The 27,531-nt window shown below is 33.2% G+C and overlaps 1 protein-coding gene across 2 annotated transcripts in view; it reads left to right on the forward strand.

Moving 5' to 3' along the window:
* The window catches only part of TMTC3 (transmembrane O-mannosyltransferase targeting cadherins 3), a 60,802-nt gene that overhangs the window by 20,330 nt on the left and 12,941 nt on the right, over positions 1 to 27,531 (forward strand). For both annotated transcript variants that reach the window (XM_074226553.1, XM_074226554.1), the window contains 9 exons: positions 2,671 to 2,889; positions 5,210 to 5,309; positions 7,609 to 7,724; positions 8,169 to 8,341; positions 9,611 to 9,863; positions 11,046 to 11,194; positions 14,089 to 14,209; positions 23,334 to 23,445; positions 24,308 to 24,411. In XM_074226553.1, the coding sequence (XP_074082654.1) occupies positions 2,671 to 2,889; positions 5,210 to 5,309; positions 7,609 to 7,724; positions 8,169 to 8,341; positions 9,611 to 9,863; positions 11,046 to 11,194; positions 14,089 to 14,209; positions 23,334 to 23,445; positions 24,308 to 24,411 (1,347 nt within the window). The remainder of the gene's footprint in view (positions 1 to 2,670; positions 2,890 to 5,209; positions 5,310 to 7,608; positions 7,725 to 8,168; positions 8,342 to 9,610; positions 9,864 to 11,045; positions 11,195 to 14,088; positions 14,210 to 23,333; positions 23,446 to 24,307; positions 24,412 to 27,531) is intronic.

The raw sequence follows: 27,531 nt of genomic DNA on the forward strand, positions 1-27,531 counted from the left end.
GATTCTTACTATGTTTTTAATCTAATCTATTATGTTTTTAACCTAATCTGTTACATGTATTACACCAGTTTGTCAAAAAAGTGAATCACTAGCATCTGATGATAAAATATCTGTTCACAGGTTCCATCCTGATAGCTTGAAATAAATAGAGAAAGCAGGAGAGGGAAGTAGAGAAATCAGAAATATACCTCCTTTTCTTTTAAGGTGCTTTCTTCTTCTATATAATTGTTAAATGATTTACTTCTCCATTCTGCCCCAGCCTCTTCATACAGAAGGTCTAATGTCTACCCTAAAAAGCTGCTTGTTAAATAGATAATTTGTGCCCAGCTCACACATTATTGCATTTGGTTTTGTGTTCATTCATTAATGGGTATTGGATTCTGTATGTGGTCTTTGAGGGGATTTTGTTGGGCATTGTAGCTCAGAATAAGTGAAAGGTTGGCCATACCTGGTGTACATGATCTCTAAAGACCCTGTGATCAAATTAAATGCTTAACTACTTCAGAAATTAGTTTTAAAAGACTTCATTTATGATAATTATCACCATTAAGGAATATAAAAGTTGGAATTGTGCTTTAAATTGCACCTTTGTTGTTTTTCAGAATATTCCAGATATAGATTATGTATATGTAGTAAAGTCTACCTTTTGTTGTAAACCCCTTTCATTTCAGCAAACAATAAGTATAAAAGAGAGTTCTATACTAAATGATATAAGAAAGAATGATACCAAAAAAAAGAGTTAATAGAGGAAGTTAAAAAATGGACCTTATCTCACTTGCCACAAGGCCACAGAATCATCCTGATAGTGGATCTTACCTTTACCAAAACTTTTTTCAGTGTGCTGGACTCCTCTAAGCTGCCATAAACATTTCTTTCTTTTTTTTTTCTCTAATATGATCTTATTTTCCCTCTCAACTTCATCTCACACCCAGTAATCAAATTAGAGTAACCTTTATGGGCTTCTTTATATGCTATATTCCAAATCTTATGGGCAAAAGGAATGTATACTCACACTAGAATAGGGGGTCCATCAACATGGTTAAGCATTTTGATAAATTTCTCAATATTAGTTTGTTTTCTTTTTAGCTCAACTATTTTATTTTATGCATTATTTCATTTTATGCATTCTGAGAAAGGGTCCTTAGATGTCATCAGACTGCCAATACGATATTTGCTTGAATTACAATAGTGACAGTATGAGTAGACTCACAGATAATCTAATCCATCTCTTTGATTTTATTAATGATGTAGTTGAGACCTCAGATGGGTTATCACTTTTTCATGCAATATCACATGAGCAATAATATTAGAGTTGGAATTTGAACCACCCATCTCTTTTACCAAATCCAGTTTTTTTCACTTAAAAAAAACCACTAGTAAGCTTCCATTTCAAGTGGAAATGTATCTTATCTCTTAGACTTTCAGAAGGATGCTTTTACCAAACATCTTACTCCTGTTGCATTTTTAACAGCTGTGGACATCAATGTCTTATTTTTAGTCTTGCTTAAAGGAAAATTTGGTTAATTAAAGTATTCTGTTTTCTCATAGTGGCCATTAGCAATGAGCAAAGATTTATTAAGCACTGGACCAGGTATTTGGGTACAGATACAAAGAATTAAGTAATCACTATTCTCAGTGATCTTATAGTGTAACACACACACACACACACACACACACATATAAATATATATATACATATATACATATACATATACATATATATATATATATAATTACCTGAAAAGCAAGGGTCATAAGTATATTTTATCTTCTAATAATTTTTTTTTGGAATAAATACTTCTCAGATATCTTGTTAGAATCAAGAAGTAGCTGCTATATATGGACATTAAGTAAGCCTCACAATAAGAGAACAAGTCACATGTTCTCTGTGAACTAATCCTTGTTCATACATCATGCAATGACTTGGATTTATTTAAGTGTTCAAATTCCATCGAGATGATTATGTTAAGCAGTATATCCTTTGTCTTTGGATTATACTTTTTATATATTTCTATTTGTCCAGTATACCTCTCTTTTTTTTTTACACCTGCTTTATTTCTTCATCAACTGTTCCTTACCTACATAAGGCACCTACACCATACCTTATATTTTCTTTTCTTTATCCTGTGTCCCTTTAGAAATTGAACCAGAAATTATCTGGTTCTCTTGCTTCTACATAATGCATCCATAATACATAGAAAACCTTGTGCTCCCCTTTGACCTCTGTTTTTGCTCAAGAGACATATAGTGCCCAATTTTCATCTGATCTTAGTCCCACATTTCTTCTCTCCAGATCTGGTAAGGAGGAATTTCTGTTCTCCTTCCTTTACTGTCCATTCTCTGCCTTCATTCCCAACAATACTCTGAAAAGTATTTTGAATAAAAGGACTTTAGCTTCTAAAACTTAATTTGGAAAAGAGAAAAAAAATTTCTAAAGCTATATAGCTTTCTACTTGAATTTTACTACCTTAAGAAAAATTTTATTTAGTAATGATTACTATTGCTTTAAATCATTATATTCTTGGCCTTTGTTAGACTTAGCTAAGAAATAAAGTACAAAGTACCTTTGAACATAGTGGTCATGCTATATATAAATTTGAAATTATGACTAAATAAAAATGTATTAATTAAATTAAATATAGTATTAAATGTATTTTTTTTCCCTTTTAGGAAAGAAGTCACAAATCTTACCGACCTTTAACAGTTTTGACATTTCGTTTAAACTATTTATATAGTGAATTAAAACCAGTATCTTACCACCTGCTAAATCTGATTTTTCATGCTGTGGTTAGTGTGGTCTTCCTTAGAGTCTGCAAATTATTTCTGGACCCCAGAAGTAGTATAATCGCCTCCTTGATGTTTGCTGTGCACCCTATACACACGGAAGCGGTAGGTAAATCTAAAAATACAGATTTTTAAAATTTATTTTTTGCTGGTGATTTTTTTTCTTTGAAATCTACATGTATTTTAGTAGCATTTTACTTTCCTATAATACTGTTTCCACAAGAAATAAAAAAATTTTTTTCACCTTGACATATTTAGATGTTACTTAATGAAACTATGTTATTCTCTAAGTTGGTATAATCAGAGAAAAAGTATAAAGTAATTGGATAAAGTAATGAATTGTATATGCTCCATTTCAATGTGTTTCAAATTCTTTAAATAATTCACTATGATTCATTTAATTTATTCAAACCTGAAAACAAAAGGCATGTTTTTCAAAATACTTAATATCATATATATATATATATATATACATATATATATACATACACATATATACATATATACATATATACATATATATACATATATATTACATGGTAATTATATACACACTAATTACACACTAATTTCATTTGCCTAATATTTTTAACAGTAAAAATGAAAATCATTTTTCAGAAAAGCAGCAATACAGTCTGAAAATGGGATGACCATTCCAAAAACTGCCATGATTAATGTTTTCTGGACTATATAACTGGTTATTGAAGGGACTGCATACTAGATACTAATGACCATGTATAGTTCTTACTCATATTCAATCATTTCCCTCTCTACAGATAATAAGTAGAGTATGCTTAAATAGACTAAAATTTGATTCATATATTTGAAAAGTTTAGTGGGCTTTTTGTTATTAATCTAAATTTTGTTGCTTAATAAGCATTGATTAAGCACTCAGTATGTGCCAGTTATTGGGGTCACAAATAAAATAGTCACACCAGGAGTAAAATTAAAAATACCATTAAATTACAACTAACGAAAGTCTCACTTTTTCTAATTTTTTAAAAAAAATAATCAGTTTATCTTTTAAAATCTCACCATCGACCCAGAAACTTCTTTACAATCTGCATTAGGAATTCCCTCCATCAGTGTGGATCTCAGTTCTCAATTTTGGTGGCAATTCCTTTCACTTTTTCCCTTGAGCTAAGATAGCTAATAAGTATAATATATGTTAATAAGTATAATAATAAAGCCTAAATGGAATCTAAGTCCTCTTCCCCCAGCCCAGCAGTGTATTCACCATGCCTTTGCCAGATCTGGACAGTGCCAAAGAAAAATGATTAGCAAATATACTACAGTAACTTCCAATTAGAACAATTTCACTTAAAAACCATTAGATTTGAAAAGAGAAAGTTTGTTAAAGTGCTCCTTGCTATTCAGCATTCAGTAGTCAGCATCCAGTCTTTACCAGGTATTATTTATCTCTGGAAGGGTGTTCATAGCCACCAGCAAAAGCGGCCAATAAGAAGTTTCTGCAAGTGTCTTAGTTGAAATGTGTTCAAACCATAGAGCAGTCCTTGCCCCCCAAGAGCCCTGGTTGGACTTCAGCTCGATCTCTCTGGGGAGCAGAGTTAACTCAAACTGCTTTCTGTCTGCTGCACAACCCCCTGACTGGCAGCAGTCCTTACTGGTATCTTTATGGCTAGAGCAACAAAGAAACAGTTGGCATTCATGTCACTACTTCTGAGACTTAATTTATCTCACTTGTATCTCACTTTAGTCAAGAGGATGTATTTCTTTTTTTTTTTAATTTTATCTATTTAAGGCAGTGGAGTTAAGAGTGACTTACCCAAGGTCACATGGCTTGGCAGTTATTAATTGTCTGAGACTGGATTTGAACTCAGGTCCTCCTGACTCCAGGGCCGGTGCTCTATCCACTGGACCACCTAGCTGTCCCCAAGAGGATGCATTTCTAAAGAGTTGTGGAAAAAAAACATACTTGAATGGAGTATAGCAATTCATTATTTCAAAAAAACCCAAATTTAATTCTCTTAAAAAGGAAAGGATCCTTTTTCAGTTTGGATAATTTCTAACATTTTTTATTCATATTTTCATATTGGATGTTTTTAAATGCAAAGAATAACTGATTAGAATCATGATAAAAAATTTTTTTTTTTTTTGCTAGCTTTAGACTTAGTTGCCCTGTTACTCAGCTCCACTTTCTGGGGAAGATGTCTATATTTGTTAGTTTCAAAAAAAGGAAGGAGTGTGGTCCCTGCCTAGCATGGAATATCTTAAAGATGTGTTTAACCCTAAACTATGTATTTAAGATAAGAATAGCTTGAGTAAGTAGAAGTTATAGGCCCTCACCACATGAGGGCACTCAAAGAATGTTAACATTCATGGCGCTCAAATTTTTTGAAAAAGCTGGTTTTCAAGGCATTGCTATTAACCTACTTTTCTGTTTTTGTCTTTCTTTCTGTTCTAGGTAACAGGTGTGGTAGGAAGAGCAGAACTTTTATCATCTATCTTTTTTCTAACTGCATTTTTGTCATACACCAAATCTAAAGGTCCAAATAACACCATAGGTAAATGTCTAAGCTTTCTTTTAATAATAAAGAACAGTATTTTAGGATACAAAAATTGCTTTAACATGCATTCTGTTTTTGGATTTATCATTAAAATAACAGAAGAATGCCATATTGAAAGCATATCTGAACATATATATTTTTTCCTCATAAAATTTGAGCTGTGTAGAAAGACCCTATGATTTAAATGTTTTTTAGTCTAATCCCCAACTTTATTTTTAAATATTGTTATTTGGGATGATTCATTTAATCTTTACTGCTTTCCCTTTTACCATAATACTGAGGTAATAGTGGCACATTTCTCATGCAAGTTCTTTTCATTCTTTAGAAATCCACTGTGGATATGCATTTGAAGTGAACTGAAAGTTATTTTTTCTTTACATATTATTTCAAAGTGACATTCTACTCTTTAGTTTCCAACATATTCAAGATAGTCTAATCTTTTCAGAAATGATATGCTTGTAGAATTCAAACTTACTCTGTTGAATATATACTGGAGAATGATGTCAAGCATTTGAAAGGCAAATATGAAGGATTCCAATGTTTGCACTTTTGAACTAGCCATACCACTATCCCCCCATTTAGTTTGACAGATAATGGCTTGTGTGTCAAATCAGCTTGGATCCATACAGTTTTAGAGCTGGAAGAGACTTTAAGGCAAGGAAAGTGATTGTTAAATTTTTTTTGTTGTATATCCTCTACGAAATCTAACTCATACACCCGTGTCACTGAAATTGCAGATGTTTGAAGTAATATAGTATTTCTAGAAGTAGTGGTTTATGGAATTTTTCAGTGGCAATGTACTTTTTTAAGAGAATGTTTTCATTTATAGATGTAGAAATTGTGGCCAGAGATGCCTAGGGAAGACGCCTCCATGACCCAGCTGTAACAGGCACTGGGGAAAAATAGTAACTCAATTAGTGCAGAATCGCATAGAATTTTAGCCATATAGACCTGCCCATATTACAGTGAATGTGTAATTTCATAGTAAACAATAGTTGGCCATCCTGCTGTGCAGTCATTGGTTGCTCAGCTGGACTGACCAGTCAGAGTCATTGTTTCTGTATCCTTAGAGCCATGCACCTTGGCTGGTCCTGCCTCCTAGGAAGGGCAAGATTTTGGATCCCTCTGCTTGACTCTTGGAACCCTTTGTCATCTGTTTCCACTCTACCACATTCACTGCCATTTATTGATACTCAGCTTTCTGCCACATCACATAGGGCTCATAGAAGCTGAGCTTGCCGTTCTCATTCCCTCGGTGACACTTGTTCCTCTTTTACCTCCTTCACCAAAGATGACTTCTGGCAAACACATTTTGTTTTCGTTTTAATAATGTTTTATTTTTTGGTTTTGCATCTGCTACCTCTCTCTGCCCCCTCCTTCCAGACAGAATATCTCCTTGTATCAAAAAAAGTTACCCCCAAGCTAATACAATAATCAGGCAGCTTTCTGCCCTACTAGTCCATATTCTGTAGCGCCTTTAATAGCATTTAGTTCACTTCTTTTAAATGTGTTTGTTGTTCTGTTTCTGCTTATTTCACTGTATATATTTGTCCTTCTGAATTCCCATATTTTTCTGAGTATTTCCTCTCTATCATTTCTTATTTCACAGTTTTCTAATATGTTGATTTACTATGGTTTGTAAAGTTGTATCAATCATTGGACACTCACTTTGGTTCTACTTTGCCACCAAAAAAAAAAATAATACTACGAATATTTTAGCTAATATAGGGCATTTCTCTTGCTGACCTCTCTAGAGTGGGTGCAAGACAGTGGAATAAGTTGGCCAAAAGCAAAGATGTTTTTGATTTCTAAAATATCTTTTCTTCTTTCTTCCATATTTATGCATTTCTTGAGGCCTGGATAAGGTCCTTTCCACTAATAAATCTGCCCAGTATCACTGCAGCCTAATTTTCTTCACTGACACATTGTTGGAGGGGAAGAGGGATTCTTATTTTAAAGAGTTGTATGGGGGCACTGAGAGGTGAAGTGATCAGCTTGGTTGTGTGACAGTATTTGAATGAGCCCCCTTCACTCCACTGCACCAAGCTCACTCTGCAATGGAGATTGAAAGTGAAACATAATTAACATTCCTTTCCAAGTTCAAGTGAAGGATTCACATAAAATTGAAATAGATATTACATTTTAAACAAGAAGGATTTGGGAGCAATAGGCTACATATAGGGCTTTTTGAAGTATATATTGGGGCCTTTTTTTTCAGTAATCAAAAATAGCAGTCAAATCCAATTTATTTTTATGCTGTTATCAGATTATTTCATAATGCTTTTGTTCTTTTTAGTATGGACTCCAATTGCATTGACTGTGGTTCTAGTAGCTGTTGCCACATTATGTAAAGAACAGGGAGTCACTGTTGTGGGGATATGCTGTGTCTATGAAGTGTTTATAGCACAAGGAGTAAGTAAAGTCTAAACTTTCGTATTGCTTCTTTTTTTTAACAATTCAATTAAATTTTTGATCAGTTTCTGTTTAAATAGGATTCAACTTTTTTTGCTTTAGAGGCAAATTAATTTTTAATAGTAAATAAGCTTGGTTTTATATTTTTAAAAAGAAATGACTACCTTCTTTACTAACTCTGAAAATTTATTGATATAATTGTTAAATCCAATTTCAAACCAAAGGCTAATTCTAAATTTTTTTTTTTATTTTGGGCCTTAATTATTTTATCTTATAACATTTGTAGACTTAATCCATGTCATGTTTAAAAATTTCTGCTGATTTCTCTTCACCTCTGTGAATGTTATACTTTATACCTATCTGAACTTGTCTTTAGTCTAGTGTTTAATGTTTTAATTTTGTTAATGAACTAAGCTAACTATTTAACACTTTTCTCCTTGCCAGTATACATTGCCATTATTGTATACTACTGCTATGCAGATTCTTCGTGGAAAGGGCGGTATTCCTTTTTCTCTGCTGCAGATACTACTAAAACTTATTGTCTTGATGTTCAGTACACTATTGCTTGTTGTGATCAGAGTCCAGGTTATTCAATCTCAGCTTCCAGTATTTACCAGGTAAGAGCCATACTAATAAGTTGATGCTTTCTAAGTTTTTTGATGAATGGTTATAGATATTTCAGAAAGATAGATTTAGAATACTCAATTTGAGACAAACTTTTGTGACTTTATTCTTAAAAACACCACTTTTTTAATAGCATAGCCTTATTGTGCTCATTGACTTGCTATAAATAAAATAAACTGGCATTATAGGAAAGAATTTTGTTTAATAATTCCCGTCTAATTGATTAATGCTATCAAAGGTCTGGAGCTCTGATTTCTTGACAATAAATCAACTTATAGAATAAGGACTTTTTTTGGTTTGTGTCTGTGTTCCACCAATTAACACCAAGATCTTTAGAGAAGTGGTGAACTGTTTACCTCTATCTTCTCATCAAATAGCAGTACCCTTTCATTCCAGAGATCCTGTCTCCCTTCAAAAACCCTCCTAAACCCTGAAATCTTCAATTATAAATCCAAAGAAACTAATGTACAAAAAGAGAATCCAGATATAATCTATCATTTCCTCTTTGCATTATTGAACTTAGAGCCTTTCTTTCAGATAGCTAATTTACTTCAGACTGGTTAACTTCAGCTTTATAGCTGTTCGTAAAGGGAAAATCGTTTCTAAACAATTTACTCAAAACAGTGTTTCAGAGTAAAAAGAGGGATGGGAATGGTGTCAATGTGTCTCATTATGGTTAGACTAGAGGGGTGTGATACATGTACACTTTAGAGTACTATTGTTAAAAAAAGCCTTCTCCTTTGTGTTTTAATTGGTTAACTGACTAAATAAACCACAGGAGAGGCAATACAGTCTAGTTGAAAATGTTTTAAACTTGAAGACAGAAAACCCTGGGTGCTTTTACTGCCTCTGATCTCACTGTGTGACCATGAATAAGACACTTATCTCCAAGCCTCAGTTTTCATGTTTGTAAAATGGGTATAATAACATATCACAGGGTTATTATCCTAGGAGTTGTGTCCTGGTTGGTCACGTTTCACCATCAAAGGTAGCATTTATCTTGGGTTCTAGGTAGGAATATTTACTAATAGCAATACGTTTTTAAAGGTAATTTTTTGTAATTTTTATTTTAGAAGTTTTTTGTTTTAACTAAAAAGTTTGAAAGAATATAACTTATAGAGTTCTTTTTTTTCATTAACTTAGAAAATACACTTTTAAATTGCTACTTAGGATTACAATATTGTGTTTAATTCTTATTTATATACATTGAAGACTTTGAAAACATGATTTCAAAACCATTTTTTTCTCCCTCATCCCTCCAGATTTGATAATCCAGCTGCAGTAAGCCCAACTCCTACAAGGCAGTTGACTTTTAACTACCTCCTTCCTGTAAATGCGTGGCTTCTCTTTAATCCTTCAGAACTGTGCTGTGATTGGACAATGGGGACAATACCACTTATAGAGTCTTTTTTAGACATCAGAAATCTTGCCACATTTGTTTTCTTTTGCTTTTTGGGATCACTATTAGTATTCAGTGTTCGATATCCTGGTAACTCTTCAAAGACTGTGTTAATGGTAAGAATGTCTTTCTTACTTAATAGTTTCATTTTTTTAATGTCTTATACTACTTATTTTTAGTGATTCTTAATGATTAGTCTTTTTTTTATTAAACTACAAAAAAAGCAGAAAATCCTTGAAAAGGATATTTTTTTAATTGTGCCTTTTATTATTTAAAATTATAGTCCCATGCAGGCAAGGACTTTGTCTTATTCTAAACTTTATAACTCAGCTTTTTGGGGTGTTTTACCTACAAAGCCTTATGAGGTGTTTCATATTTCCTCCTGTCTTTGTTTTTTTAATTATTATGCATTCGCAAAAATTCATTTAGGTGTTTGTTTTATTTATGTATTTTATTGCTTCTATAAAAGTAAAAGGACTGAATAAAAGCATGGAGAAAAATAAGCTTTATCTCAAATCTTCTGTGGCCAGACCTACTTTGATTCACTCAATTAGCTACTCTAGATAATGACAGAATGGTGAGATGAGGATGCAAAATTCCTTAGAGTAAAGATTAAATTTATTTCAGAGTACAAGGTTTTAGTATAACAATATGGTTACTCAAAGTAGTTAAGAAATATAAAAGAAAACTTATATTTTATTATTAATTTTCTGTGCTAATTTTCTGTTTCAAATTTTTTTGTAATTCTATTTGTTGTCTTGATTGAAAGAAATGTTAAATGTTTCAAATTTCTGAGATTTAATAAGGAGCTTTTATTTGTGTGCCTTATTGTAGAGATGAACATATATACTTTTCTCAATTTTTGTTTTAATAAAAGCCCATAGGAATGACTTGCAGAGAAGAAAGTAAAATTTGATTGAATATTTCAACAATTTATTTTGAATCTGATATTATTACCCTAAATTTAAGCTCTCAATGAATAAGTAGAATATATATATTAGAAGTTGTAATTTCTGCTTTTTAGTAATTATTCCTAAACAAATCCCCCTTGAGAGTCTTAAGAGCAGAGACATTCTAGGACATTCGGATATGCTGAACACATTCTGTTACTACAGAAAGGCCTTTGTGGCAGGATCCTTACACTTGCCTCATTCAGTTTGAAAACAGCTTTCAAATGGATCTCTTTCTTATAGTCATTATGTCATTGTCTGATCAAAAGGAGATCTCTTATTGTTATTTTTTATTTGTTTTATTGCTCTCATTAAACTTACCAAAATCTCTGGGTGTTTTCTTTATAGGCCCTATGTTTAATGGCACTGCCATTTATTCCTGCATCAAACCTCTTTTTTCCAGTTGGATTTGTGGTTGCAGAGCGAGTATTGTATGTACCTAGCATGGGATTCTGTATTTTAGTTGCTCATGGATGGCGAAAATTATCCAAAAGAAAGTAAGTTCAAGTAATTTTAGTTCAAATTGATGATTTCTAATTATAAAACTAAATCAGAGAGGCCCAAGTATCCTAAAGCGGGTGTGGGAGTATTCTGGAAGTGTTCTTGTTTTGAGTTTTAATTGATTAGTTTATTTCTTTAAATTTCTCAGTTCGCCTCACTTGCTTGCTCTGCCAATTTGGGAGATTTTCCAATCCCTCTACTAAATGTTTATATTAGATTCTGTGATATGAACTGACCATTGGCAGGTGTTTGTTAGGAATCATGGTTCCAGAGGTCAGAGTCCAATTCTCTCATTTTTACAGTGGAAGAAACTGATGACAAGAGCTTATCCACCATGCTAACTAGTCTGCCAAATTTGTATCATCTTCAGTCTTGAGGAGCTTGCCCTCTATCTTCATCCAATTCATTGGTTTTAAGACCAATTCCTAGGGTACTCTAGAATCTGCTTCTAGGTTGACATTGATTTTAATCACTAATCTCTGGGTTTTTCCTTTAAATAGCTCGGAATCTTTTCTTGTCCGTAGAGATGGCCTGAGAAACTTTCTCATCTGCCTTACTCTGTAATGGAGATGTATCATGCTTTAGGTATTTCCCAATTACTACTCTTGTTATCAATCAACACACAGCTATTGAGTCAAACAACATGCTGGAGTTACATAGTGATTAAACAATCTCTATTGACACAGCTGATGTTTTAATGGGAGAATAGACACACATGTTTATAAAAACATACAAAATATTTATGGAAAGTAAGAATAAGCTGGTATGATCAATCTTTGCTGATTTTTTTAAATCATCCTTCCATCTCAAAGTGAACAACCTTGAGAACAATTTTTATAATAAAAATAATATTGTAAAGACAAGACTTTGAAAGACTTAGGGTCAATACAGTGACCATACAGTGACTAATACAGTGATTGCAGAGGACTTTTGATGAAATGTTCTTCTGATACAGGTGATAGACTCGGCACAGATCAAGACTTTTTTTGTCTTTTGGACATGGAAAGTGCAGGAATTCATTTTCTTTTACAATACCTGTTTGTAATAGGAGTTTTGTTTTCTTCCTTTCTCAGTGAAGTGGAAAGGGGAAGGAGGTGGGGAAGAGGTGACTCTATGAAAATAAAATTTAATTTAAATAAAGATTGCTACATTTCCAATAGTTCACAAATCACAAAATCCTAGAATTTGTGTATGAAACAAATTTACCAAGTCTATTATTTGAAAATGGAAGCAATGTTTTTTCATGTGTAATCTTATAGCAACTTTATAGTCATCACAATTTTTTTCAGTCATAGTATTAGATCAGCAATCATATCTCATTATTCTTAGATGTAGTTTGTCAGGCCTTAAGAATCGTTCTTATGGAGGAGACTTCCATATACTGCTCTACTTCTCATTTATCTTGGTTTTCAGTGCTGATTGCTCAGAATCATAGAATATCAGAGTTTAGAAATCCAGTGCAAACTTCTCATTTTACAGATTAGGTGAGATGATTTGCTTGGCATCTTAACAGATGAAGGGGAGAGTCAGAACTTGAATTCAGATCTTCTGATTCTAGGTCCTTTTTTGATTCTGTCCTTAAAAGTCCAAATGGCATTCTCCTTGAAAGAGAAAAGAGAAACATTAAAAATATAGCAATTCTGACTTCATGGATTTTAGTTATATCTACCCTGAAACTTTTGATCGTTATTTCCACAACAACCTTTAAAAAAAAAAAACTTTATTCTTAGTTTTCATTACTAGCTGCCTCAAGCAGTCACACAGACTCCAGCTCTGCTGGCCAGGAAAATAATGCTCGCTTATCCATCTAAGCCCTTTCTAAATCCTGGTGGGCTGCTTATGCTTCTATCTTTCTAAGTTGATTTTGAGTTCAATATAACAGTCTTCCTTGGTACTCTTCACCTAGGTTCTCAACCTCAGCATCCTCTTGTCAGTTCTACTTTTGCAATATTTTCATTGAGCTCCCTTCTCTCCTTTTCACTTCCATGGCTTGGGCAGAGGATTTGGTGCATGTAGTTTGTTGTTCAATCATTTTAGGCAAAAAAAGGTGAAGTGACTTGCCCAGATCACACTGCTAATAAGTGTCTGAGGCAATTGTTTACTTTGCTAATGCATAAGTTTGTTTCTGATGTCATTCTGTGCTCACCACATCCAGTGTCTTCTGATGTGTTTTAAAGAATATATTTGATACGTATTTTATAGAAGCATGAGATATCTATGGAATCTACAAGCTTTTGCCCTCTCATTTCTTGATAAAATACAATCATTTATTAGCTACCTACTCACTTCAGAACACTTTATTAGGAATTGTATACTTACAAGAATTTATCGTAAACCTCAAATTGTATTTTTCCAGTGGTCTCCACTTTTAAATTTTACATCACTATATTCACCTTTAAATTGACATTGTGCTTTGTAAAGTGATCGTTTTAATATTGCACATATTTACATAGTACATCTTAGTTTACAAAGAACATATATGTGTGTGTATATGTGTGTATGTATACATATGTGTGTATGTGTGTGTATATATACATATACATGTACATGTATATGTATATACACATGCACACACACACATACACATAATAATGTTATTCCAGTCCCACCATCAGGAAGGTAGAAATTATTATCTTCATTTTATATATTAAAAGAGCAATTAACTTTAAAAGTTATTTTTTAGCCATCTTGTATTTTTGTCAGCTAGGGATATTTTTCAAAATATCTGAAATGTACTTACACTAAAAAGATAGATTTGAAAGTTAATTTCAGGATATTTAACTTGAAGCAATTTTTGGCCATTGTAAAGTTGTGTCATTCTGTTGTTGAACTTGATTGCTTCTGGAATCACTTCTGAGATTTTATGTAATTTTGTCTTTGTTTTAAACAGTGTGCTCAAAAAGCTGTCCTGGGTTTGTCTGTCCATAGTGGTAATCACTCATGCCTTAAAAACACTTCACAGAAACTGGGATTGGGAATCTGAGTACACCTTATTTATGTCTGCCTTAAAGGTAGGTAAAGGATTGGTCAATGTGACTGGAAAACATATCCACCTTTGTGAAGCACACCCAAACTGTTATTTTGTTTTGTTTTACTTTTGACTTAAGAATAGAAGAGACTTGTGAATTCCATAGAGAATTTGTGATACTTGTCACCAAATCACCTGGCATTTATTAAGACCTTACTCTGGGCCAGGTCCTGTTCTAAGCTAAGTGGGTATCAATCCACAATTACCTATCCAGGGCATCTTTTACACTTTTTCGAGTTAAAAATGTTTATACTGGTGCTAAATCAAAACAAATTATTATGATCTTTGTGTGTGCATTTAGAATATATCTTTAATGTATTACTTTCTCATGGTAAATAAAAAAATCTATGCCAGTGGATGTTAGAATATAAAACTGAAATATCAATTTGAATAATGAAAAATTGGAATAAAAACTGAAAATATCATTAGAATTTTTTGAACACATAATGACATTTTGATGCAATTAGTTTGTTAAATACTTGATAGATGGAAAGTACTATGCTTCTCTGCCACAAATGCATGGAATAGGATAGAGCCTCATAAAAGGTAATAAGGTAAAAATGTTTTTCTAAAAAGATTATGAAGCTTCATACTTTATCACTTAAAGAGATGATAAGACTAAGCTAAAAATGGTAAGGAAAAAGTGAGGAATTAGGCCCAATAAGTAATAATTAGGGACTTTTCAGATGAATGTAACATAAACAATAAAGTTACTTAACAACAGTAATAGTCTATTACATCTGTATAACATTTTTATACTGTTTTGTGTTATTTCATATCTATCATATCATCATCATCATCAGTAAGGTATGTATCAGATAGTTTTAATTATCTTATAATAGGAATCGCCCACAGGGGAACCTCCCTCCACCAATACAGATCAGCAACTCAAATGTAACTTAAGAGTCTGATGAGTTGCTTGAACTCAGTGAGAAGATAAACTCTCCAGAAATTTTTTTACCACTTAGATCCCTTGTCTGGTTAGTTCTTTGAAATGAATTCTATAAGTTACATTTTGTGAATATTTAAGCATTTAATAGAGTAGCAGTTGTGTGATTTTGAGAAAATTACCTCTCTGTGACTTTCCAGATTCAAATTAGGAACTATATGGAAAATATTTTCTAAACCCTAAAGCAATATATATAAATGTTCATCTATCATTATTGTAAACAAGTCTCTGTTCCACCTTTATTTCAAGGACAGTAGCCTTTCTTAATCTGGCCAGCATCATATCCCACCTCCCTTTTTGTTTTTCTCAGGCTAACATGTTATTCTGATCATGAGCTCTAGGTCTTTGCTATTATTAGGTGACTGACCATACCTGAGGACCCAGAGACTCAATGTCTTTTTCTAGTCCACAAGACGTTGTTAAATGCTAACTAAAATGCTAACTAACTAAAACTAAGTTTCAAAATCATAAAATATAAATCTAAGAATTTGGAAACAGATGAAAAGCAGAGGTTGAATGATTAGGAAAAGAACTCAATGTCAACAATAAGAGGAGTTCTGGGAAGAGAATGAAGGTCCAGTGGATCATTATTAGTCATTTGTTAGGACATGGCAAACTCTGTGACCTAGAATTCAATTCAAGAAACAGTTGATAAACCTGAAATGTGTAGAATATCAAGTTATATTATCTTGGCCTCAAGAATCTTACAGTCTCATGGAGAAATATAAATACTTTGCTACTAGGTAGCTGGCATAGTGTGGACAGACTGCCAGGGCTGGAGTCAAGATTTTTCTTTGTAAACGTCTGAGGCTGGATTTGAACCACAGTCTGAGACCCTGGACAAGTCACTTAACCCCCTTCGCCTCAGTTCCTCATTTATAAAATGACCTGGAGACTAGCAGCTCTAGTATCTTTGCCAAGAAGACCTCATATGGAGTCTCAAAGAGTCGACATAAGCAAACCCATCAACAACAAAAAGAAAGGGATATGGGCAAGCTCACTTTCAGCTGACAGAGGTAGAATTGTGCAGGACTTCATAGTGGAGGTGGTTCTTCAGCTCAGCCTTGACGTGATGAAAGAAGAGAATATTTTTATAGAGTACTCAGATAGGAGATTGGACAAAATTGGAAGATCACTTTTAGTCTAAATTGACTAAAATAGTGAGACATGAAGGGTGGCACTTTGAAATACTTTTGGGAAGGAAGGTTAGAGACATTGCGGAGGTAGTCTACTCCAGATTAGGGAACTAAACTTGCTAAGCAGTAGAGAGCTCTGCAGATTTTCAGCATGACAAAATTGGACTTTTGTATAAAGTATATTATATTCTAAGAAGATAGGTTAGAAGCTTGGAATCAGAAGGAGAAGCTCAGAAGAGTTGGTTCTGAGACTGTTTTAGTGTTCCATTGTGAAAGAGTAAGCCACTGACAAAGGTCCTCAGGCCCTTAGCAGGTCCTTGCAGTATCTTATACCTGACTGGCTCTGCAATAGGAAATCAGGGCATTTTCTGCCTGAAAGAGGTCATGAACTGGGACTACCTCAAGGAAGCCTAGAATGATTTCAGGGTGTTTCCCCCTCCTCATTCTCCCAAAGTCAGTATTGATATATGAATTCCTTTCCACAAGAGACAATCATTTAGCAGTTAGAAATAAACATTTAAATACAAATGCTGTGCTTTTCATTTATATTACAGTTTAATAAGACATTCAAGCAAAGTATTGTCATTGAATTTTCATACTAAATTGCTTTTTCAGTATGCATATTAATTTTTTCAGTATTCCAAAGTTTCCAGAGTAAGAGGGTTTAAATAGTCCCATCTTTTACTAGTACTTTGTAATTCATAGTTCATGCTTAATCTTAATTCATCTTTTTTTATACTTGACTGTATACATCTTTTAAAATTATTTTTTATTTATAACTCAGGTTCTCCTGACTCCAGGGCTGGTGCACTATTTACTGTGCCAGCAAGCTGCCCCTGTATACATCTTATATCTCCTCTTTTAAAAAGGAAAAGACAGCAGGAGGATTGAGGGATTTTTGTGATTTTAAAAATACTTTGATATGCAATGATTTTTAAAAGCTAACATATAGACAGGCAGGCACAGAGGATAGAGCAGTCTAGCCTCAGACACTTAATAATTACCTTAGCTGTGTGACTTTGGGCAAGTCACTTAACCCCATTGCCTGGGGCAAAATAAAGCTAACATCACTTCATCAGAAATAATCCATACAAGATTAACTTTGGCCTTTTCCTGTTTAAGTAAGTGGGATTAGATCTATGAGAGCTCTTTCAACTTTAAGATTCTGTGATTTTACTGGATGGATGGCAGACATAAACTGGATGATTTGTTGATGATGTATTGGGTGGGGAGGGGCGGAGTAATACTGTGTGGAATGGCACTTGTTCATTCATTCTACATTTACAGAACAGAACTCACCTAATAGGTATATACAAATAAGAATAAAACAAGAGACAATATGATTAAGCATCTAAAGAAAAGGATAAAGTACTGTTGTTGTTTAGGTGAATTGGATTTAAATGAGGCAGGGCTGGGCAAAGTCACCCCCCCCCCCCACTCTCTCTTCCTCAGCCATCTGGGTCTAGTGCCCAATAAACATTGGGATAACTGGAGACAACCCCTTCAAAATACTATAGACTTTCACAGGAGAAAGAGTAAACCTTGATTTGGAGAGGGACAGGGATCAAGAAATGACAAGTATATTTTCAATGTCCTTGGAAGGATCAGTAGGATTTGAACATGTGGAAATGGGAATAGTCAGGAGAGTAGAACTTTTCAGGGGAAAGGAATGGCTTGTTCAAAAGTTGAAGAGGCAGAAAACTGTAAGATGCATTCAGAGAATGGCTGTGATCTTGAGAGGTCAAGAGAGGTATGTGAAATTATGCTGGAAAGGTAGGTCAGGTCCAGATGATGGGAAAGATCTTGAAAACAAACAGTTAAAAAAAAGATAAAAGAAAAACTAAATAAGAAATTTGGGGTTTAATGGTGGTGATGCATTTTTATAGCTCTTTATAAAGTGTTTTCTTTACAATAGTCATGAGACATTAAGTAGTACCAAAAAAAATGCCCATTTTATATATGAAGAAATTGAGTGACTTGTCTGGTATTACACAGCTAATAAGTGACAGAGCCAAGACTCAAAATTCCAAGTTCCCCAATCCAAAATCTATTGCTCTTGCTTTCCGCCCACTATTAAAATTCAATAAGAACTCATAAAAAAATCATTGAACAAAAGAGAGCCATGATCAGACCTATATTTAAGAAGATTTATAAAGAGGCTGGGAAGAAAGATACTCTAGTGAAAGGAAAAGTCTAAAAACCTAAAAATAGATTAGGATGAGACCAACTGACTCTGAAGAACAATGTCGGACTAGTTCAATATTGGGAAAATATCAACATAAATGATCACATCAGTAACAAAAACAATAAAAATTATAATATCTGAAAAGCTACAGAAAACACCTTTGACAAATTACAACATCCATTCATTATTTTTTTAAAAAATCATTAAAAAGTATAGGAATCAATGGAATCTTTCTCAAATGATTAACAGTTTTAACCTGAAATCAACAACAAGCATCTTTAGTGGGGATAAACTTGAAACCCAGTAAGATCAAGGGTGATGCAAAAATGTCCATTATCGCCACTATCGTACAAGAAATACTAGTTATAAGCAGAAAAATAGCAATTTATCTGGAAAAACAAAAGGTCAAGAATATCAAGGGAATTGATTTAAAAAAATGTGAAGGAAGGTGGCCTAGCAGTTCTAGATTTCAAACTATATTACAAAGTGGTGATCATCAAGCAATATAGTGCTGGCTAAAGAACAGTGTGGTGAATTAATGAAATAGTTTTGGTAACTACAACATGATAGTAAATGAATATAGTTATCTAGTTTTTGATAAACCCCAAAATTGCTGGGAAAACTAGAAAGCCGTGGAGCGGCTAGATGGAGCAGTGGATAGATCAATGGCCCTGGAGTCAGGAGTACCTGAGTTCAGATCTGAACTCAGACACTTAATAATTACCTAGCTGTATGGCAAGCTACTTCACCCCATTGCCTTGCAAAAACCTAAAAAAAAAAAAAAAATAGAAAGCCCTTTGGCACACAGACTAATATCTCACTTCAGTTGCTAAGAGGTCAGAATGGTTAAGTGATTTAGATATAAAGCTAACAAGTAAATTCTTATCAGATCTATGGATAAAGAAAGAGTTTATAGGGTGGCTAGGTGGCATAGTGGATAAAGCACCAGCTCTGGAGTCAGGAATACCTGGGTTCAAATCCGGTCTCAGACATTTAATAATTACCCAGCTGTGTGGCCTTGGGCAAGCTACTTAACTCCGTTTGCCTTATAAAAACCTTAAAAAAAAAGTTTATAACCAAAGAAGAGATAGCATTATGGGAAGTAAAATAGACATTTTTTTGAGTACCTGGAATTTAAAAGCTTTTGCATAAGCAAAACTGTTGTAGCCAAAATTAGAAGGAAGACAGGAAGATAGATGAGAGAAAAAATTTACAGCAAGTTTCTACCATAAAGGCCTCTTTTCTCAACTGTCAAAGGAATTGATCTAAATTTATAAAAAACAAGAACATTTAGAAAAAATTATAAAAAAAATTCCCTAGTTGAAAAATGGTCAAAGGATATGAACAGGTAGTTTTCAGAAGAACTCAAAGCTAATAATAGTCACATTAAAAAAAAAAAAGTTCTAAATTACTACAGAGAAATACCAATTAAAGTGACTTTGAAATACTACTTCATACTTATTAGATTAGCTAATATGACTGAAAAGTGACAAACTGGGGGAGATGTGGAAAAGTAGGGACACTAATTCACCGTTGGTGGAGTTGTAAATTAGTCCAACCATTCTGGAGAGCAATTTAAATTTCCTGCTATAATACTGTGTGGACATGCCCTTGTATCCCAAAGAGATAAAAGGAAGGACCTATTTGTGCAAAAATATAGCCGCTTTTTGTGTATTTGTGGTGGTAGTGGTGGCAAAGTATTGGAAATTAAAGGAATGCTTATTAATTGGGTAATGACTGAACAAGTTACAGTATATGATTTTGATAGGATAATATTGTGCTACAAGAAATGGCAAGGGGCATGGTGTCAGAAAAAACTAGGAAGACTAATATGAACTGATACAAAGTGAAGGGAGCAGAACTAGGAGAACATTGTAAGTAACAGTAATACTATAAGGATGATCAATTTAAAGAATTGGCTACTCATCTATAAAGTATTTGGGACACTTAGGATAGAGAAAATTTGGAAAATTTTCTTCCTAACTAATACTCATTATTTCCTTATATTTCTTGCCCCCTTGAATTCAGCTTCTTTTAAATTAGAAAGGTGTCATGTACTAGGAAGGGTGTAAGTATTATTAGTACAAGTCACAAATCTATACCATATCACCCTCTACAATTCTTGGCTGTGTCTTTATGTAGAAGAATACACCCAAGCAGAGTCAGTCTTCTGATTCCTTTGATGATTGTGCATGCCAATGGACTCCATTTGTTATTCATGATTCTATTTTAGATCATAAAGTTCCTAAAAGTGTATTTTCCTTTAATGTTAAGAATACAATCCTGTATATAAAATAAACCCTCAACTTTTCAATATATGACTAACAAAATACAGCAGGAAGAGCTTGAATGCCATTCAGAGTAACCTCAGACAATATAAAATACCTGGGAGTCCATCTGCCAAGGCAGACTCAGAAATGTTTTGAAAACAATTACAAAACACTTCTCACACAAATAAAATCAGATTTAAATAACTGGGCAAATGGATAGGTCAAGCTAATATAATAAAATAATATAATAAATAATATAATAATATAATATAATATATAATAAAATAAAATATAATAAAAAAGACAATTCTACCAAAACTAAACTACTTGTTTCAGTGCCCTACCAATCAGAATTCCAAAAAGTTATTTAATGAGTTAGAAAAAGTTGTAAGTAAATTCATATGGAGAAATAAAAGGTCAAGAATTTTCAGGGATTCAATGAAAAAAGGGGCAAAAGAAGGTGGCTCAGCCCTACCAGATCTGGTATTGGCTAAGAAATAGAGTGGTGGACCAGTGGAATAGACTAGGTGCAATAGCAGGAAATGATTATTGTAATCTGCTGTTGGATGAACCCAAAGAGTCCAACTATTGGGATAAAAACTCTCTCTTTGATAAAAACTGCTGGGAAAATTGAAAGTTAGTATGGAAGAAATTTAGATTAGACCAGCACCTCACACCATATACCAAGATAAGATCCAAATGGATACAGGATTTAGACATAAAAAACAATATTATAAGCAAACTAGAAGATCAAGGAATAGTTTACCTGTCAGATCTATGGAAAGGGAAGCAGTTTATGACCAAGGAATAGATGGAGAACATAAAAAATAAACTAGATGATTTCGATTACATTAAATTAAAAAGCTTTTGCACAGACAAAATCACTATAACCAAGATAAAAAGAAATGTAGTAAATTGAAAAACAATTTTTACAACTAGCATTTCTAACAAAGGACTCATTTCTAAAATATACAGAGAACTGAATCAAATTTTTAAAAAAGCAAGCCATTCCCCAATTGACAAATGGTCAAAGAATATGCAAAAGCAATGTACAGATGAGGAAATCAAATCCATAGTCACGTGAAAAATTGCTCTAAATCATTCCTTATTAGAGAAATGCAAATTAAAGTATCTCTGAGGTACTACTTCACACCTCTCAGACTGGCCAGTATGACCAGAAAGGACAATGATGGATGATAGAAGGGATGTAGGAAATCTGGGACATTAATACATTGTTGCTGTAGCTGTGAACTTATTCAACCTTTCTGGAGAGCAATTTGGAATTACGCCCAAAGGGCAACAAAAATGTGCATACCCTTTAACCCAACAACACCACTACTGGGTCTATACCCTGAAGAGATGAGGGAAAAGGGTAAAAACATCACTTGTACAAAAATTTTCATAGCAGCCCTGTTTGTGGTGGCAAAAAATTGGAAATCAAGTAAATGTCCTTCAACTGGGGAATGGCTTAACAAACTGTGGTATATGTATATCTTGGAACACTATTGTTCTATTAAAAACCAGGAGGGATTTGCATGAACTGATGCTGAATGAGATGAGCAGAACCAGAAAAAATATTGTACACCCTAACAGCAACATGGGGGTGATGATCAACCTTGGTGGACTTGTTCATTCCATCAGTGCAACAATCAGGGACAATTTGGGGCTGTCTGCAATGGAGAATACTATCTACGTAGAGAAAGAACTGTGGAGTTTGAACAAAGACCAAGGACTATTACCTTTAATTTAGGGGGAAAAAACTGCTATCTTATTATGTAATTTTGCTATCTCTTATACTTTATTTTTCTTTCTTAAGGATATGATTTCTCTCTCATCACATTCAATTTGGATCAATGTATACCATGGAAACAATGTAAAGCCTGGCAAATTGCCTTCTGTGGGGGAAGGAAGCAAGATTAGGGGAAAAATTGTAAAACTCAAAAATAAATAAAATCTTTTTAAAAAAGAATGCAATCCTGTTAGGGAGACATCATCACAAAGGTAAAATGGGAATTAACTATAATTACTATTTTCATATAGCTGAATCCCTTGGTAGGAAAGATTGTAGTTAATTCCCAGCCATAAAGTTCCACTAACCCAATTTTCAGGGTTGATATTGCAGTGTTTCTTAGTCTGCATATTAAAATTTTTTAAAAACTTTTTTAAAAGTTATCTCATACATTCTAAACATTCCTATATTTAAAAAAATCATGCAACTTTTACATTCTTACGTTTTCTACTGAGAATATTTGATACGTAAAGATTATTGTACCACATTAGATAGTTGAAAGAACAAAGGATTTGGTGTTAGAAGACCCATGTTTGAATGTCAGCTCCCATCACTTAATAATTATGTAATCATAGGCAGGCTCTATTTCATCATTGAAATAATAATATTTATACTATCTAATAACATCCTATTTTGAGAGAAGCACTTGGTAAACTTTAAAATGCTATATAAATGCAAGTTAGTAGTTTGAGTAGGAGTATGTTAGAATTAAAAAATAGGTATTTAAACTGGACATCTTAAATGTATTTCATATTTTCATGTGCTTTCTATATTAAAGGTCAATAAAAATAATGCCAAACTGTGGAATAATGTGGGTCATGCTTTGGAAAATGAAAAGAATTTTGAGAGAGCTTTAAAATACTTCCTGCAGGCAACACATGTTCAGCCAGGTAAGTAGTATACATTAAGTCACAAATAATTTTTAATTGTTTTTAATTTGATGATAGTTGAAGGCAGAATAAGAATTGTTTTGTTTTAAGCCATATCTGAGCTTTAAGATTCTCTTCCATCCAGTGGAAAGTGGTCTGAGTGCAATCCTGGAATGTCCAGTGCTGGAATCAGCCAGGAATAGAAGTGTATTACAGAGTGGAAGTAGTTTTTCAGAGACATAAAAACTTACTGTCCGTGAGATCTTGGCAGGTCCCTTAAAGCCTTTTGTGATTCTGTTTTCTCATCTTATCAATGGAAGGGTGACTTCTTTTTGACTGGACCTTTGATTTCTGTGGTATAGCACCTCCTAGTGAAGAAAGTCCAAATTAGTTTAGATAGGAAGAAATCAGGGAAAGACTTAGCTTTATGGACTAGGTCCTTAGGAGACAAGGTCTCTTACTCACTGAATGCTGATGCTCTCTTTCACCATATTGCAGCTCTTCACCTCAATCAGTGGTACAGGCAGACTTACCCCCCCCCCCCAAAGTAATACCAGTTCTGGAGAAAACATGAAACTAGAAGATTCGTGATCTCTGCTCTTAAGTTTAATAAGAGAGTTTAAATACCCATAATACAAATTAGATTAAAATGGTATGCAATGATGCAAATATCATTGTCTCTTGCCCCCTTTCTCCCTAAAGGAGAAACTAAAAAGCATGTTAAAGTCCTTAAGACCATTCATGTTCTTGTCTTATTTATATATATATGTCAATATAATATTGTTTTATTAGTCAATTATATATATGTATATGAATATATATATATATGTACTGTTTATGAATTGCTTGTATATGAAGTAGGGTATCAAATGTTTTATTTTAGATGATATTGGGGCCCACATGAATGTAGGAAGAACTTATAAAAATTTAAATAGAACCAAAGAAGCCGAGGAATCTTACATGATTGCTAAATCATTGATGCCACAGGTAAGTAATATTACATTTTAAGCTTATTTTAAATGATAATATTGAACAAAAATTTGTCTATTTTTAAACTGTCCTTTTCTTGTAGCTTCAGTCTAATAAAAATAGAAATAGTCTAAGGAAAGCTATTATTTCTAACAGGTTTGACTTTAAAAATATATAGTGTCCCATTGTCTTAGTTTAGTTTCATATTTTAATAACTTAAAACTGCATTGGGATTTTTGGGACAGCCTGTATTAATATGTTTTAATTAACTCATTAAGAGATTCAAGTCATTAATTTATTTTCATATTTTCTACAGTCTATTAAATTTTACATTTTCTAACTAATTTTATTGAAGTGATTATTTTTGTATATATGTTTTAACAAGTAGGCCAACTTTTTAATTCTCTAAAAAATGAAATTTTTTTAATGAACACTAATTTTTAAACTCCCATTTATTCAGAAGTTAAACAATGAGGTCTCAGATATTCATAATTTTTCCCTATACTTCATTCCATTGTAAGAGAAATAATAAACCATCTTATACAAGGAATTTATTCAGAAAAACAACTTTCTACCAGGCGAGTATAGTTCTTCTCTGCCTACATTACTAGAAAATGCTCATTAATAATCATCTTTTTGATTAGATGCAACACCCTTACAAAGAAAAAACCCTGAGAGTCAATTTGTGCTCTGGCACTTTTGCTAACTGTGCTTGATCCTTGTACAAGTCAAATAACCTCCATTTCTTTTTCTGTAAAATAATAGACTAGATGACTTCTATGATTCTATTAATTTAGCATGACATATGTAGTTTGTTCAATTTTGTTTAACTTGAAGGCGTCTAGGATATGGGATTGCTCAGGTTATCAGAATAATTCAACTAAGTAATTATTATTTGACCACTCTAGACAAATTATAATTTTTCAGAAATAAGTCATTTCAACTTATTCCATCCATGAATAATTTTTGTACCGCAATAAGTTCACTAAAAAAATAAAAAGAAGAAAAAAGAGAATTGGGCTATGTATGAATTTCAAAAGATATTCATTTGTGTAAAGAAAGTCATTGGCAGAATGTAAGTTTCTTATCTAGGATTATCACAAAGTTGATTGGAAAATTAGGATAGTCTTAATTTTCTCTGTATATAGCTAGACTGGACTTTGGAAAGTATATATCATTCTCTGGCTAGAACTGTGTAGAATGGTAGAACCTTCCAGAGTTTTGAGAATCCTTCCAAGAAAGTTATATCACTAGAATTGGTTGAAAAAGAGAAATTCTACAAGAAACTAAACGTACAATTCGGACTAGATCAGAACATCTTATAATACTTGCTGACTTTTCTTAATGCAAAGGTGAGAAAAAGTGACAACAAGACAGGGGGAAAAGTACAAAAATAGAACAAGAGTAAGAAACAAATGAATGAACCTTCCAGAGTTTGAACTATTCTGGCTTTTGAGAATCCTTCCAAGAAAGTTATGTCACAAGAATTGGTTGAAAAAGAGAAATTTGGGGTGGCTAGGTGGCCCAGTGGATAGAGCACCAGCCCTAGAGTCAGGAGTACCTGAGTTCAAATCCGGCCTCAGACACTTAATCATTACCTAGCTGTGTGGCCTTGAGCAAACCACTTAACCCCATTTGCCTTGCAAAACCCTAAAAAAAGAGAAATTCTACAAGAAACTAAACCATACAATTTGGACTAAATCAGAACATCTTATAATACTTGATGGCTTTCTTAATGCGAAGGTGAGAAAAAGTGACAACAGAGGGGTAAAGTACAAAACTAGAACAGGAATAAGGAACGAATGAATGAATGATGTAAATCATACTTACATAGAAATTTCCTGCCAATATATTGTGATGGATCAAGAGAAGAATGAATGTGGCAACCTCACCCAAAAGATGAAACTGACTTCTTCTTAGGCTAATCCTTAGAAAGTCGACTTACTCTGTTGCCAAGACCATCCTTCGAACTGTTCCAAAGACCAGAAGCTCCTCATTACTGATATGAATGACTATAGTTCCTGAACCAGTTATTAGGTCATCATCAACTTGTTAGGGCAAAATCAATACCAGCTTATTAGAGAAAAGATCAGAATTTGCAGAAAACTAGAAAAAAAAACCATGGAAAATTGTAAGCTATTAAAATAAAACTCAGACCTGACCTATTCAAACAAGTTATTAATAACTAAAAATGGGATATGGATGGAACAAAGGACACAGGCTATAAACATTTTGTATAGGTTATCTGGTATATTGATAACAATTTATCTGATATACTTATACAGTACTATAATAATTGCCATAACAAGAACAAAAGAACTGTAAAAGTTCTTTATCAGGAAAACAGCAGCTTGCCAGGTGAAAAGAAAGATGTCTGCCAAAGATGCCACCAGTTTAGGTTAATAAGTTAATTCATAAAATCTTTTAAAGATGAAAAATATTATCCACCCCCCCCCAGAGAACTGAATACAGATTGAAACATACTTTTTTACTTTTTTAAATTTTTCTTGTTTTTGAGGGGGTGGTAGTAGGGGGTGAGTGTGTTTTATTTTACATTACTAATAAAGAAATGTATTTTGCATGACTACACATATATATCAAATTGCTGTCTCAATGAGTAAAATTAAAAAATGTTAAAAAAATTTTTATAAAAATGCACATTCTAAATTGAGGGAGACAACGTATATATGATCTTATTCATGAAAGAACAGTCTACATCCCTTGCCTCAATCACCTAGTTACTCCTTTACCATTTTTCATCTTATTCCTACTACCAGTCATTGAAACTATTCTCATCTAATCTGTAGAAAACATTCCTGCCCAGTCTCCTACACACTTTCCCCTATAGCAAAAGGAAAGAGAATAGTGGAAGAGAGTTTACAATGGCCCATTGTGCTAGGGTGGACACATCATAAACTGTTGTACATGAAGTTAGTGGGGAGGGGACTGTTCTAGGAGAAGAGACACAGAAACACAAAAACACAATGTATATTGGCATGGAAACAGCCTGATGCTGCAAACCAGAGAATATAAAGCATGCTAAAGGCATGTAAGAATGAAAGTAAAAAACAACAAAGAAAAAACTGAAAAATGTTTTTCAAAGAGCTTTATGATAATAGATTGCATCATCAAAGACAG

This window comes from Macrotis lagotis, chromosome 2 (genome assembly GCF_037893015.1).
Source record: "Macrotis lagotis isolate mMagLag1 chromosome 2, bilby.v1.9.chrom.fasta, whole genome shotgun sequence".
Lineage (NCBI taxonomy): Eukaryota > Metazoa > Chordata > Mammalia > Peramelemorphia > Peramelidae > Macrotis > Macrotis lagotis.